At 60.2% G+C, this 14509-nt stretch overlaps 5 protein-coding genes across 5 annotated transcripts; all 5 read right to left on the reverse strand.

Moving 5' to 3' along the window:
* Positions 1-478: 478 nt before the first annotated feature.
* LDBPK_200230 (hypothetical protein, conserved) lies at positions 479-1732 on the reverse strand (the record flags this gene model as incomplete). Its single annotated transcript, XM_003860315.1, has 1 exon — positions 479-1732. One exon carries the CDS (start codon positions 1730-1732, stop codon positions 479-481), a length of 1254 nt encoding a protein of 417 aa, XP_003860363.1.
* A 2806-nt stretch (positions 1733-4538) lies between these two features.
* LDBPK_200240 (hypothetical protein, conserved) lies at positions 4539-7388 on the reverse strand (the record flags this gene model as incomplete). The annotated part of the gene is made up of 1 exon (XM_003860316.1): positions 4539-7388. One exon carries the CDS (start codon positions 7386-7388, stop codon positions 4539-4541), a length of 2850 nt encoding a protein of 949 aa, XP_003860364.1.
* A 954-nt stretch (positions 7389-8342) lies between these two features.
* On the reverse strand, positions 8343-8792 carry LDBPK_200250 (hypothetical protein, conserved; the record flags this gene model as incomplete). Its single annotated transcript, XM_003860317.1, has 1 exon — positions 8343-8792. The coding sequence occupies one exon, from the start codon at positions 8790-8792 to the stop codon at positions 8343-8345; it is 450 nt and encodes a 149-aa protein (XP_003860365.1).
* A 1122-nt stretch (positions 8793-9914) lies between these two features.
* Positions 9915-10700, reverse strand: LDBPK_200260 (hypothetical protein, conserved; the record flags this gene model as incomplete). The annotated part of the gene is made up of 1 exon (XM_003860318.1): positions 9915-10700. The coding sequence occupies one exon, from the start codon at positions 10698-10700 to the stop codon at positions 9915-9917; it is 786 nt and encodes a 261-aa protein (XP_003860366.1).
* Positions 10701-11459: 759 nt separating this feature from the next.
* On the reverse strand, positions 11460-12599 carry LDBPK_200270 (deoxyhypusine synthase-like; the record flags this gene model as incomplete). The annotated part of the gene is made up of 1 exon (XM_003860319.1): positions 11460-12599. One exon carries the CDS (start codon positions 12597-12599, stop codon positions 11460-11462), a length of 1140 nt encoding a protein of 379 aa, XP_003860367.1.
* Between the last annotated feature and the right edge of the window lie 1910 nt (positions 12600-14509).

Here is a 14509-nt window from a genome sequence, read left to right on the forward strand (position 1 = left end):
AAGCGCAGCCCGAACCGGCGTCTGCGCCCTCTTCAGTTGCGCGCGTTGCAGGACAGTGCTCCAAGGAGCATACGCCAAAACAAGAGCGCCGGTGTGCCGTCAATACCCCAATGCATAGAAGACGTTCTCTCACACAGCACTGTGCGCGTAAGAGAGGTGCAAGGCTGTCACGTCCATTGTGAAGACCCAATGATGGATGAGGCGAGAAGTGGCTCTGCTGGTCTATAGCCCAGCACCACGTAATGGCGTGTAGAGAGAGAGCGCACCGATTTACTTGCAGGATGGAGGCTGTTGTCATGTGAGCATGGAGGGGTAGAAGGAATAGCAGTTTTACTTTTCTTCCAATGGTGTCTGCGCTCAGCAGGATACGACCTGCGACCCCTCAACGCTACCGATTCAGCAACCGACGGAGCAGTCGAGAGTGCGAGTCCAAGACTTGGCGGCACCTCCCTCCATGGCAGCTGAAGGGAGGCACGCGTCAGCCCTCAGAGTACTCCTCGAGAGCACACCGCGCCCCCAAGGTCAACGGGATCTCTTCTGGCAACGAGCAAAGTGAAAACGTCTCGCGGCACTGCCCGGCAGCGGCTCCAAGCCACCGCGCCGCAGTGGCACGCAGCGTGAGCTGGCCAGAGTAGCCGAGCGGAAGTTGGAAGAGGTCAGCAGCGTAGAGCCAAGGTATGGTGAGGTCTCCAACGGGGAGCTCGCCGCCGAAAATGAAGAGCGATGATCTGGCGCACGTGTACGCACAGCCGCTGCGAGCGGAGGGGCACAACGCGCCAACGACATTCACCTTGCGCCAGGTCGCCAGCTCGTCCTGAACACCGATACGCCAGAGATCGCTAAAGTACAAGGACATGTCTGACTGATTTGCGTCTCCGCCAAAGAGGTACACGTACCTGTCGTGCACAGCCAGTGAAGCGGCGTACCGGGCAGCTGGGCGTGGCGCGAGCGGGTGCAACCTCACGGAACGCCACGTGTTGAGCCTCGTATTGTACTCGAAGAGGGAGTTCACGTACTCGCGTTGGGGAAAGGGGCTTCTCTCGCCGTCCTCGGCACGGTACCCGCCGAAGAGGTAGATGCACTCCCCTGACACCGCAGAGCTGCAGCCGCACAAGGAAAGCATGGTAGTTGGATCGGCCGTCGTGTCACCGTCGTGCAATATGGTCGGTTTCAGATGGTGCCACACATTCGTATGCAGGTCCAGATACCACAGCGGAGCCTCTCTTGGCTCCGTTGGAGTGCCCATAAGCACGTACATGCGGCCGCCTACAACGTGCGCGTTGTGAAGACGACGCGCGCCAGGGCCTTCCGGGCTTGCCTGGGCGTGCTGCAGCACTGACCACCTCCACGTGACAAGGTCGAGCTCGAGGACGTCATCATACACTACAGGGCTGCACAGGTCCTGCCCACCATACACGATCATCTTGTCTCCATGGATAGCGGAAGAGTGGGCCAGTCGTGGTGGCACCATGTCACTGTTTTCAGGGGCCTTACGCGACCAGCGGCGGCTGTCCATGTCGTACACGTACACGTCGTTCGCGAAGTGCGCTAGCGACCCACCGCCAAACAAAATAAGATAGCGGTCTTTGTAGCCAACGAGCGAGTGGCAGCACCCCGGCGGCGGCTTCATACGCGGCACGATCGATGGGCGGCTCGCAGATCCACCGCACAGCCAGCGAAAGTGGAATGTGGCTTCCCGACCGCCGTCGCGCGCATCACTCGACAGTGGCATGGCAGCATTCGAGGCGAGAAAATGGTGGAGACTCTGCGCGGGGAGTAGCAGCTTTCTTGTAGCAGTGGCGGAGACAGAGAGAGGAAGAGACAGAAAAGAAAGAGGCAGAAGAGGGGCACTGCAAAGAGCCCGATGCGCAGACCACCAACACGCGCCGTCCTCCCTGCCTCTCTCCACTGCGCTCACACTGGCGCGATGTCTGTGTATCAAGGTATGGGTCTACGTGAGGAGAAGACGGAGGCGCTGCCAGAAAAGGTTAAGAAAAAGAAGCGAGTCCAAGGGTGAAGGCACTCACAGACGGACGGCTTGACTGCTTGGGTTGTCCACCGCGGCGCTGTTCGCTGAGCAACGACAGATTGTTGCAGGAGTAAGCGAGAGCGACCGCCGTGGTTGCAGCCTCTGAGGGACGAGGGAGGGGGTAGGGGTGACAAGAAAAGGAATAAGTGCTGAGCATGCGGTAAGGTACGGAAACAGTGAAGGAAAGCAGCGCTCACCGAAGCCCAGCCGCAGTGCGTCAGCAGGCGTGTGAAGAGCAGCTCAGATCAATACACGCATTCAGGCACACGCATACGAAAAGAGAGAGGAAGCGAGGCACCACATCTCTTTTATGGTTGCCGCCTCCACCTGTGCTCGCGCCAAAAAGGGAAAGAGGTGTTTCTCCTACAGTGCAGCGGCGTTTTGCACACACATGCCTCCAGCTCGCACGCCGGTGTGGTCTTCGCTCGCTTTCCATCCTCCTCTTCACCTTCGCTTACGCCTCTCCTCCATGTCGGTTGGCTGTGAGATTCGCGCCTCAAGGAGGGCAGAAGAAAGGGCTCTGCACTGCTTCCAGACGAGGGCTGGCTTCCCCACCACCATCAGCGCCCTCCCTAACTCCCGTTCGTCCATATTACCAGCCGCGCTCCTCGGCTTTGGTGTAGCACGTCAGCCCCATCACCCTCCACACACACACGCACACACACACAAACGCCGAGCACTGCGCTACCTCTTTCTCCGCACGTAGCGAGTGCGCTTCCAGGAGTCGAGGGCTTCACATGAAAGCGGCTGCGCATCCCTTCACCTCACCAGAGGTGTCTACCCCAAAGTTGCGCGACAGCGCATCGGCCGGATGTGTCGGTCCGTCGACGCCAAAGAAGATTACGGGCGTTTGTTTGCGAATCGTGAGTTCGTCTGTGATACAATGAAGCGGGTTTCGACCGAAGTCTCGTCCGATGCTGCTGTAGCCGTTTACGCCTCTCTGGACATCGGCAACTGGTGTCTGGTCAGCAGAAACACCCACGATCGCCATCACCTAGAGGGTCTATTCGTTCTGGAGGCGGAGGTGCAGGATTGCGTGTGCTCACGGACCGGATTGTGCAGCGTGTTTCGCGGTTGAAGCGAAAAGTTATGTGGCCTGAACATCAATGTGTTTGCTCGCCGAGCTCATCTCGGCCCACCGCTGTCGCAAGGCATAGATTGGTCGCTCCCTCTCCCCACTTCCGAGAGACGGCGGAAGCCCCCGCATCCCTTACCTTCCAACTCCTCTGGGGCCAACGGGAAGCCGCCCAACGGCCTGAAGCTGTGACACGCGAAGACACCGACCACGACCTGATCGCGTACACCGGTATCGCGCATCAGCCTCCAAATGGGAAGGGGGCGGTAGTGGGCACATAAGGGATGGAGTCACCCCACCCGAGCCCGCCTACGGCTCTGCTGGCTGCCATGATGTCGAACACCTCAGCGGCGTTTAAGCGGGGCGTCTGCATAGAGTGCGTGAAGTGCAATACCATGCCCACGAATTGGCGTGGTATCAACTCCGTCCGCCTTTCGGCTGGGGTCAAGTCGGCTTATGTCTGGGGAGAGTTGCGTGCAGCCCGCTCTCCATTCCGGCCTTCGTACTCATCGCCGAGGAAAGCTGTCAGGCCGGAGGCGAGCGACAGAGCGTCTATGCTGTTGGTTGGTTTTAGCGTATTCATGCCCGAGGCCGCGATGGGGTTGGCGATGCGAAACCGTTCCAGTATCGCGCCCACAGCTGTAAAGAACTCAGGTTCCCGACCTTGGCGAGGCAGCCAGCACTACATTGTCGATCACTGCACGAATCGCTAATCAAGTCTCGATGCTGGCGCTGTTGGATGTGATCGCTTGGCCTAGGGCGACGCGCTAGCCTCAAGCAGGTAGGAGGGATTGCGGCGGCCGATCTGCTGCGCCTGCTTCCTGACTGCCGCCAGAGTCTCTGGCCTAGGAGCGTTGGCACCGCTCATGACAGCCGCTGCTTGGGCAACTTCGCGGCGCGGAAGCGTCCAGAATGTCTGCGCTTCACATCAAGAGCTGCGCGAGACTTCGGGCCCTCTTTTTCTTCGCGTATGTGGCAAGTGGTTGGAGGGAAATCGCGGAACGGAGATGGGAGAGCGTCATCCACACACGTACCTCATATGTTGCCCTGTGCGTTCCTTCTCGGTAGGTGTCTGGTGTCTCCTGCCTTGATTCGCTGGCAGCCGTATTGCCATCGGCTGAGCAGTGGCTTCGTTGGCTGCTGTGGCACGAGGGATCTTGTGCGCTTGAGCTGGATGGGCTGAAAAGGCACAAACATCAAGCACGCTGTTCTTCTGTCATGCGATGATTGCGGCCTTTCGCGAATCCTTGTCAGCCCCCCCCCCCACCGAAAAAAAGAACGTTCGCTCGCATGCGCACACGCACGCGTGACCATCGGGGTGTGCGCCACATGCCGAGGTGGGCCTCGAGGAGGGATGAAGGAGGAGCGGCGAACGCAAGGTTGCCACGCAGCGCTACACCCCATCCCACGCCGGCCATTCTCTCCACAAGGCTCTCACACACTTTTCAGCACCTCCATCCGCTCGTAGTCGTCTTGTGCAGACTGCAGCCGTGCCAGCCATGGCGGCGCACTCGGCGGGAGCCCCGACATGGCACTAACGCAGCGGCTCCACATCGCCAGCTGCTTCAAGACCTCCTGCTTCAGTTGCACGTCGCCTTCCGTGTCGTCCTTCTCACCTACCGCATCCGCCTCCCCGCCGCCGAGCGCTGAGGCAAACTTGTGTTCCTGCCAGCGAGCGACGCAAGTGACGAGCGTCTCGGTCAAGCTGAGGACCGGCACATGGCCACCCTCGCAAAGCGCCCGCCCGCATTCCGCTAAGGCGCGCACGCGTCGTACGCCATCGGCGGCGGTGAAAGAGGGGTGAGGCTGCGACAGCCACACCACAAGAGCGTGCAGAGACGGCGCAGTAGCGGGAGACGCAGCGATTGGGCGCACGAAGCGTGCCTCCAAGGCAGCGGAGAGCTCGCGCGTCGAAGTGTCGCAGCTCTGCGGCAGAGAGAAGAAGCGAGTAATACCGGCCAACAGCAGTGCAGGCTGCAGCTCGGCTGGCACCGCAACCGATAACGTCAAGAAACACAGAAGCAGTTGGGGATGCTGAGCATGCCAGGAGTCCAAGAGCGTCGCGAGTGCCTCGCCTGCCCACTCTCCCGCTTCGCAGTGGCGCCGCAAGCGCTCCACGAGACCGCGGCACACCCGTGTCTCGGCCGCCTCGGCCTCCTCTGAAGAGAGCTGCGCGATGCAGTGCAGCGTGTGTGCGAGCGCCTCGAGCGTGTTCAGGCTTGGGGTGGATGCACCACCAGTAGCGAAGAGAACCGCCTGCGTGTACGCGTCTTGATCCTTAAGAAGGTCGACCGCAGCGTCAGGCAGCACAGCCAACCTGGCCTCGAGCAGCGTTGCGAGTTCATCCGCGGCGGCGTGGTGCGTCAGCGCTGACGCTGGTGCGCCAACGGCCGAAGTCACACACTGCCACAGCGCTGACACCAGCGGAGTGATGCGCTCACGCAGGTGCGCCGCGTTGTCCGGCCCGACACGCCCCGCAATGGCCAACGCCACCGCCGCAGTCGCCCTTGTCACATCCATGATAGCGGGAACGCTACCACTCGCGCTGCCACCGCTGCAATGCAAGCCATGCTCTTGGTACGTGGCGAGTGCATGCACCAGCACATCCATCACGCGCACTGCAGCAGACTCTATCGCCCACCCCGTGGCAGAAGTCGAGGACACATGCCGCGCCACGCAGCACGGGAGCAAGGCGGACTGAACCAGCAGATCGGCCGGCTGAATGGATTCCAGCCAGTGGAGGGCTGAGCTCGAGTCCCTCATGACCAGGACGAGTCGCTGGCCCAACTCGGGGGCCGCCGTGTTGATCTCCTCAACGCCCAGCGCGCCGAGAAGAGCCGTCAGACGCTCATACGTCGTGAAGACGGCGATGTGGACGCCATCGTGGGCTACTTCGTAGTCCTCGGTATCACCCTCAGCGACCTGTCGCGCTACGTACTCTGCGATATTCCTCCACTCCTCCTGCGCAAACTTGCTGTGGGTAAGGCGAGCTGCAAGCGCTCTCGTGCACTCATGCAGAAACGGTCTTAGCTTAGCAACGGCAGATGACTTCTCTGCGTTCACCGCGTGCGTCTGCTCGACAAAGTCCGCAAAGTCATCCGGGTCATCGTCGGGCTCCAACTCGGGAAGCGGCGTAGGCTGCAGTGCCTGCGTCAAGGCGCTGATACCCTCACAAACGTGGCACACCGCAGTCGCCGGGGCCGCCGGCGCCTGCAGCAGCTGCGCCAGTCGGTCGGCCGCAGAGGAGAAGAGTTGAAATAGGGGTGCATCGCTTGGCTGCTGAGTGACAATGGCCTTCGTGGATGCCTCAACCGCGGCAGAAATGACACGACTGATCGTCTCCCAGTCCACAGTGGCGGCGGACGAGGGCGCGATGGGTTGTAGCACCAACGGCAGCGCACCCGACAGGAGAGCCTCGGCGGCTGCGTTGACGATCGTCTGGCAGCGCAACACGTTGCACGCCACGTTTAAAACCTCCTCCGGACACGTCGCCGGTGGTGACGACGCGGCGGCAGCCGCACCAAGGCAGCGCAGGCAGTGCTGCCATACGGTACTCGTGGGCAGCGCCTCCCAAAACGTTGCCGCGACCTCCTGCGGCTCACCGTACATCGCCTCCAGCAGAAATCGCACGGCAGCGTCGGTGGCATGCACCAGCAGCGGCAAGTCTGCCCTGTCCGTCAGTGGAGACTCAAGTGCAATGAGCAGGTGCTCCTGTAGCTGACGGCGCTGTGTGGCGCGTCGTATAGAGCCGATTGCAACACGGCGATCTGCCAAGAGGTCCACGACCGCGATGAAGACCTGCAGGGCCGTGCGGCACTCATCTGCGGATGCGGCATCACCGCCGCGAACCCAAGCGCGCAGTCGGTCGACCAAACTATCCTCGATCAAGATGAGCAGGCAGGCCACACACTGCGTGAGCTGCCGGCGTGAGGCCTCAATGGCAAAACTGTGAAGGGCCATCACGTAGAGCTGCAGTAGCTCCTCCAAGCCGGTAGGGCGGCGATCCAGGGGTTGTGCAAGGCGGTGCGGTATCACTTGCACACAGAAGTGCCGGTTTAGAACGCCTACATAGGTAGCAATCCCAGCGGACACGCAGGCTGTGGAGTCCTCCAGTGCCCACCGCAGCAGCTGCGGGGCAATCGTGTGGGCCGCCGGTGTACAACCAGCGTCCAAGGAGTGATCGATGGCGTGCATCAGCTCCTGGTTCGAGGCGGTGTCGCCGTGGGTAGTGAAGTGCACCACGGCTGCCACTGCAGCAGCGACGCTCCCATCCCCACTACTCATTATCAACGTGAACGTTTACTTGAAAGAGGCCCAGAGACACGGAAAGAAGGAGAGAAATGCGCGGGGTTCGAGTCGCGGGGCGCGACCCGCACGAGCCAACGTCCGTGAGTCGGTGGACGTGGTCGAGGAATTAGAGCGGGTTCTCCCCTGGAAAGAGAGGCGCAGAAGAAGACGCCGGGGAAGCGAGAGAGAGAGAGGCACGACGTCGCCCGCGACTGCAGCGCCATGCGGGTCCAAAGACAACCTGCGAAGTGGGCGTCAGTCACCATGAGAATCGAATCAGAGAGCGAGAGAGGGAGAAAAAGGCGCGTGAGGTGATGATGTGCGCGCAGGAGTGCGTGTGTCAAGACTGCAGGAGAGTCACGAGGTGGGATGGGGAAAGGGAGCATTCATCCCCTCCCCCACCCGTCTGCAGCGTCTGCGGCCGCGTCGAGAAGTGGCCAACCTCACAGAGCGGTAACGCGACTAGAAGGCTTCGCCTGCAATGCGTGTGGTGTGGAGAAGCAACAGCATGCCCACCCGGAAACAGAAACAGAGCAGAGAGGGAAGCACTGCAGGCTGCGCAAGACCACTGACCGGCACTCACGCGCTGGAAGCGCGGCGAATTGTGCTTGGCGACATGCGGGTGTTTGTGCGAGAGCGAAGCACATTAGAGGAAGGCGGTGGTGACAACAAGAGAAAGGGAGAGAGAAGAAAAGCGGCAGACACCCCGATGAGGCCCAAATCGGCGGAGACGAAAACTCACGGAGGACACGCGCGCAAGCCTCGCGCACCGTCACGCAAGGAGACACATGGCCGCTGGACACCAAGGGCAGGAAGCGCTAAGGTCCGGGAGACACGAGGTCTGCTCTCATCCCATTCGAGCAACCACTCTTGCGGTATGAGCTGACATCAGTGCATGGTGCATCACCGCCGTTCTAACGCCTTCCTTTCTAACCCATTTCACATGTGAGCTTAGCTGCCCTCAAGCCGGCGCTTCACGGCAGCCTTGCGCTTGCTATACACGCTCTCCAGCACCGACAAGCCCACCATCTCGTCTACCGCCTCTAGCTCCTCCCTCCGTGCCGCCACGTCGTCAAAGTAGCCGCGGTCAGGTGAGTAGTTGGGCCGAAGGTCATCTGGGTAATAGTAGTTGAACACAAGAGCATGAGCGGCCAAGTAGCCCAGTACAGCGCAGAGTATTGCCCAGTAGTACTCCCTCGTTTCTGCGCCAGCCTTGCCTTCGCGGTCGCGTTGGGTCGCCTCCTCCTCCGCCTTTGCGGCCTGCTCATACTGCCCACGCTCCGTCAGCTTCCGCTTGCGGTACGCAAGCTCGTCGCGGCTGCTGCGATGCGTGAGGGGGTGATCCGTGAGCGTGTTGCTGTGCATCGAGTCTACGTAGAGAGACGTGGGGGACTGCCGCATCTCAAAGATGGCGTTTGTGCGTGCATCGAGGGAAGAAGCACTCGCAGGGGAAGAGCCGGCAGCGGCGTGCTTGGGGCTGCCCACTCCCGCGGCCGCCTTTGCGCAGAGATGAACACACCGTCGCATACCCTCGTTGATGGATGACGTGAGAGGGAAGATGGCTGTACCGGCGCTGTCTACCTTTCTGTCGATTTCCAAAGTGGCCCAGCTCTGCAATCGTGCAGTTCAGCGGTGGAGAAGGCTGCAGTCTAAAGAAGCGCGCGAACAGCTGCAGCAGACAGTGACGGGTTGGGAGTGGGATCGATGGCGAAGAGCAACGCGGCCAGAGCGCCTCTTATCCTTCACCAACGTACGTCTCTTGAGGGGGCGCGGGTACCGTTTCTGCTGGATGTAGAAGCACCGCTCTCACGCAAGCTGGCACACGACAGAACAGCAGCTCGATGCACAGAGATAAGAAAGAATGGAAAGTAGGAGAGCGTCAGTGGGGCGCCGCCGCAGCTTAGAGAGAGCTAGCCAGGAGGAGCACACATATGGCAGCGCTGCATGGACATGGTGGCGTGGGGTTGACGGAGGGGAGGGGAGGAGAGGGCCTCTGCACGCGGATGTCGCAGGAGCGGGACAGGAGTGGGGGAGATGGAGTCCGCCTGTGCGAGCCTGGCATCGAAATGCGGTGCGGAGGGCGGCACTCTTTGCTCGCCTTTTTTTTCCGCTGTGTCTCACTGGCAGTAGCCGCTGATCCCTCTTTTCCGAACGCGCGTGAGAGCGCAAGCATGAGCTCTTGCACAGCTCATGGCGCCTTACTTCTCACCGGGGCGCGGGTGTGCAGTTCAAAGTCCATCCAGTGCCTTAGCGAGGTCAGCATAGACGAAGAGAAAGACAAAAGAGCGACGTCCAGTAGAAAAAGAGAAGCGAGGCACACGCACACGCACAAGTAGGGCATTATCGCTGATACAAGGAAAGAAGAAGACACGCACATGCACACACACACACACACAGGGAGGAAGAGTCGAGCGGTGGTTCGGGTCGGTGGGGGCATCGGCAGGGAGAAGGGATGCAAGGGCCAACCGTGCTGCCTCTCCCCCATGCTTGAAATCAACTACCCTGGAGTCGTCCTGTTCCACTTCAGCCCTTCATGTTCTGGAGGACGGACATGACGATGGGAATGACGAGGTACATCCAGTACTTCTGCAAGAAGGAGCGCTCCTCGACGGGAACTTCCTCCTCGACAACCTCACCTTCTGCGTTGCGCACCATACGCCTCTCTGTCTGTGGCCTCGCTATCGTCTTCCTCGCATCCTCCGTCTCCGTGAGAGCGGTGAGGTCCTCGTAGCGCACCTTCCGCGTCACCTTCAGTGGGTGCACGAGGCCGACCTTGGTGTTCAAGTGCACCGTCGGGAATAGTTTCTGCACCACGCTGCGATCGCACTCATCGCCCTTCAGCATCTTCGCGTGGAAGAAGTTCGTCTCACTGCTCACTTGCAGACCCATCAGAGAGGTGCTCACGCCCGGGACAATATTGATGTTCTCATGGAGCACCACAGTCTTGCTGTCCATGGCCTCAAAGCCGCGAATCAGCGAGCACGGCGTGACCACGACCGTCGTGGAGTGCTTCGGTGCCGGCTTGCCTTCCTGGTTCGGGTACGCGCGGTAGTAGACAAGGTCGGCCGCGGCGAGTTTATTGCGTTCCTCCATGCTCAGGCTCACCTCACCGCCCAGCTGTGTGGAGATGCGAGCTGGTGCCTGAGAAGAGAGACGTGAGATGGCGAAGGAACCGATCCTGGACCACTCGCCGTCGCTGCCAACACGCCGCTCCAGCACATAGGACTGCGACACCGCGCCCACCGAGATGGAGCACAACAGTGCGAGCACGGTCAGCAGCAGAGGCACCGTCTTCCACAGCGACGCCATGACTGCGATAGGGGAGATGAAGGGGGAGGGTGGGGGGTCGGTTGCGAGGAGAGATTTGTTGACGCGAGAGAATGAAAGGCAGCCTTAACGATTAGCGTGCGTCTGTGTGTGTGAGAGAGAGGCAGCACTCAGCACCACTTGCAGCCTGGGCACGTGCCTGTATGTCGAAAGGCGAGCGCTGTGCGTGTGAGGGTTGGGGGCGTGTGCCAGGAGGGAACAGAGAGGCCAAGAAACGAGTACGAAGGGTGGCAAAGAGAAAAAAAGAGACGACAGTACAGAAGTGCAGCGGCGAGCCCGATAGAGAGCCAGCCCCGCCCCCTTGTCTCCCATGTTGGCCTCCATGAGGCATGGGGTGAAGGGGCATCGTATGAGGCGTTCCTCGGCGACCGCGCTGGATCTCACCGGCGCGTCTTGCAGAGGAGTGCATCTTCCTCCCTAACTCGTGGCCGGTGTCCTTTCTTCGTTATGTGAAAAAACGAGGCCGTCGCAGCCACAGATATCACTCCAGACCAAGCGCCCCGTGTAGCAGCGGCAGCGGCGGCAGCAGTAGAACACGTGCTGCGACGCGCTCGATCATCTGCCGTTGCTGCCTCGCTTTGTCCCGTGCGTGCTGGAAGGACTCGTTGCTGTCGCTGCATTACTCAAGCCTCTGCTGTATGCTTGCGTAGTGGGGGTATGCCCCGCAAGTGCGCTGTTATGAGTCGTGTGTGTGCGTGTGTGAGAGCGTGCATGGCTCCTCGTTGCTGCGGCGCTCTGCGCTTACGCTGCGGCCCGCTCCCGGGTGGCAGCTTCCTCTGAAATCAGCATCAGCGGGAACACCACCGTGGCATCACCTTGCACGCGCACAGTCTCCGTTTCCTCTCTGAGCAGGCCGCACGCCACGTCGTCAGCGAGAACGCCGGAGCTGACGCAGCCGTCGGCCTCCAAGCCTGTTGTCACCATGACAACAGCGTCCATCGACACATTGCGCAGAAGGTGGTGCTTGGGAAGACCGCCGCCGAGCACGATGGCTAAGTTGCGGCCCCTCCCCGTTGCTGCCAGCTTGCGCAGCCGCACAACGTCCTCCAGGGGGTCCACGACGAGCCCCTTGTGCGAGAAGTTGTAGAAGTAAATCATGTCTCCCATCGAGCCATCTGTGAAGGCTGGCGAGAAGACGGAGATCCCGTTCCGGTAGCACCAGTACACCAGGCTGGAGGTGCACGTGTCAGGGTGGTTCTTTTCGATGGCGGCGCCCATGGCCTCAATGATCTCGGACGGGGCCGTGTGCGTCTTCCATCGCGACGCCCGCTGCGCCTCCTGAACTGAGCCCAGCACAGGTGTGAAGAAGTCTTCAAACCAGCAGTAGTTGTCGTTGGGCACGAGGAGGTTGCCGATGCGGTTGATGCCGCGGCGGCGCAGCGCTCGCCCGTCCAGACCGAACTGACCGATCAGCGTGCTGCCACCGCACTTTATAACGTCCTCTTCGATGCCGCCAGCGGACGAGATGAAGCAGTCCACCAGTCGCTCGCGAGCCAAGTACGTAAACGTGTCGCGAAGACCACATGAAATCATGTTGGATGTGTAGGCGAGGAAGACGCGATCCTCCGGCGAGCGGTGATGAAGAATCTGCTGCACGAGTCGGCGCGCACGGCCAATCTGGGTAGCCTGTAGGCCAGTCGTGGGCAGGCTCGACACAACAGCGCGGAGAGTCTCCTCCTGCGTTGCGTGCACCAGCGACTGGAAGTCGACGCCATGCACCTGCGCACAGCTCTGCTTTGGTGACTCAGCGGCACCTGACGCTGAAACTCTCGCTGATGCGCCATCCTTGATAGCGGCTCCCGTGCTCTTCGACGCCGATTTCCTACGGGACGCAGCGGAGTCCTTCTTCGCCGGCCTTGGCGCTGGGACAGAGGCAAGCATGGTGCGGTGAGTAGGAAAGAGGGGGTGCAGCGATGCACGAAGTGGATCGAGGAAGCCGTGGATGTCACGCAAATTAGTCAAGGATGTCTTTACCGTCGTTAGGAGGGAGGAAGGGCGCCTAGCACGCCCGACACAGCGAAAGCACTTTCAAATAAAACAACGAAGAACTACGGAGAAGCGCGGCTACCCAACGCCCATGAAGGACAGGAGAAGTCCCGCTGATGTCGGTGGTCGCTGCGAAACGTCGGCAAGCAGCGGCGTCCCTGGTGATAGAGAACACGATGCGACGCAAAGCAGCGAGGCGAAATCTGCCCTACTCGTCCCCGTAGACAGCCGCCCCAAGTGAGAGCGGTGCGGGGCCGCGCAAGATAAACCGTTCCGCGGCACCGCGTACGCCTTCCGCAAGCAGGTGTGCACTACACGAGCGCCGGTGTCAGTCCCTTGCAGCTCAGCATCGAACGTGGGGGAAAGAAAGCGCGCAAGGAGGGGGAGGGATGCGAAAGGAGATATGGTCCCGGAAAAGCACACACGCAAGCACAGACACGCACTCACGCTCCGTATACAGCATGCAAGTGCGTCAGGCGTGTGTGTGTGTGTGTGTGCAGCGGCAGCAGAGAGAGAGAGCGAATTTGGGCAAGACGTTGGGCACAGCAGAATTGTGTGAATGCGCTGATGTGAACCCATACTGTCATGGGGGAGGATCGGGCCTAGATACCCGCAGAAGCGACCGCCCGCGACAGCAGCCGTTGCATCAATGATGGTGGTGCTGGTAGCAGTGACTGGCCCGTGGAAGGAGGAAAAGGAGGCCACGTACTAGACACTGAATCCGCACTTGAGGCGCTCACCATCCGCGCGCATCCATACACAGAGCGAGAGAGAGACGCGTCACCTCTCCGTAATCCTCACCGGTCCTTCCGCACATCAGCGAAGGCGCGTGCGTCTCTTTTTCATGCGCACCACTGGAACTCGTTTGCCGCCGTGTGCCCGTCCCGCCTCACGACGCCGCCTGCCGTCGCCGTGACGGCCTTACTGTGCTCACCTTTTCGTTTTATTGCATCCCTTGTGGGCGTGCCCACAAAGTCCAGACGACACGAGAGCACACACGCACACATGCGCGCAAACTTGGGTTACTTCGACGTCAACTGTAAAGAGACACACAGAGAGAGCACGGCAACGTCGGAAGAAGAGAGGCAAGAGAGACGCCCATTAGCGTTCGTTTTAAAAGAATGCGTCGTTGTTATCGTCCGCAGTGATGAATGACGCCCGCTTGGTTTACAAGCGAAACGGTAAAAGATGCCCGTGGCACACATTCGCATGACAACAAAAACAACAACAGCACACACAAACGCAGGCACACATGCATGCACATGCACTGGCTTATATATATATACTTATGTTTATATCGGGGAAGGGATCCACGCACAGACACACGTGTGCAAACGCGGAAAGGCGGGGAGGTGAACAGCACAGGCCGTTCATCCCACCTCCGCCGTGTGTCTGTGTCTGTGTCTCTGTGTGTGTGTCTTAACTCAAGCGTCATCATCATCAAAGATCAAGCACCACGAGAGTGAGGCATCGAGGCCCACTTGAGAGAAGAAACAGAAATAAACCACAACGCCAAGACACCTTCACAGCCACACCCGGGGCCAGTGGCACTCGATGTGTCCATCGAGCACCCACCGGCACACACAAGCACGCACGCAGCTGCCCCACTCCGCATCTCGTCAGCTGATAGCGAAAGAAAAAGAAAAGAGAGAATGAACGGCAAGCGAAACACAATGGAGAAAGGCGTTGAAGGAAACAGACGAATTCATCCGATGACTCACCGACACGCACGCCCGCATACCCGGCATTGGGCACGAAACACAACTTGCACCATGGTCAACGTTCTACATCCAGCATAGCCGTCC

Source organism: Leishmania donovani, chromosome 20 (assembly GCF_000227135.1).
Source record: "Leishmania donovani BPK282A1 complete genome, chromosome 20".
NCBI lineage: Eukaryota > Euglenozoa > Kinetoplastea > Trypanosomatida > Trypanosomatidae > Leishmania > Leishmania donovani.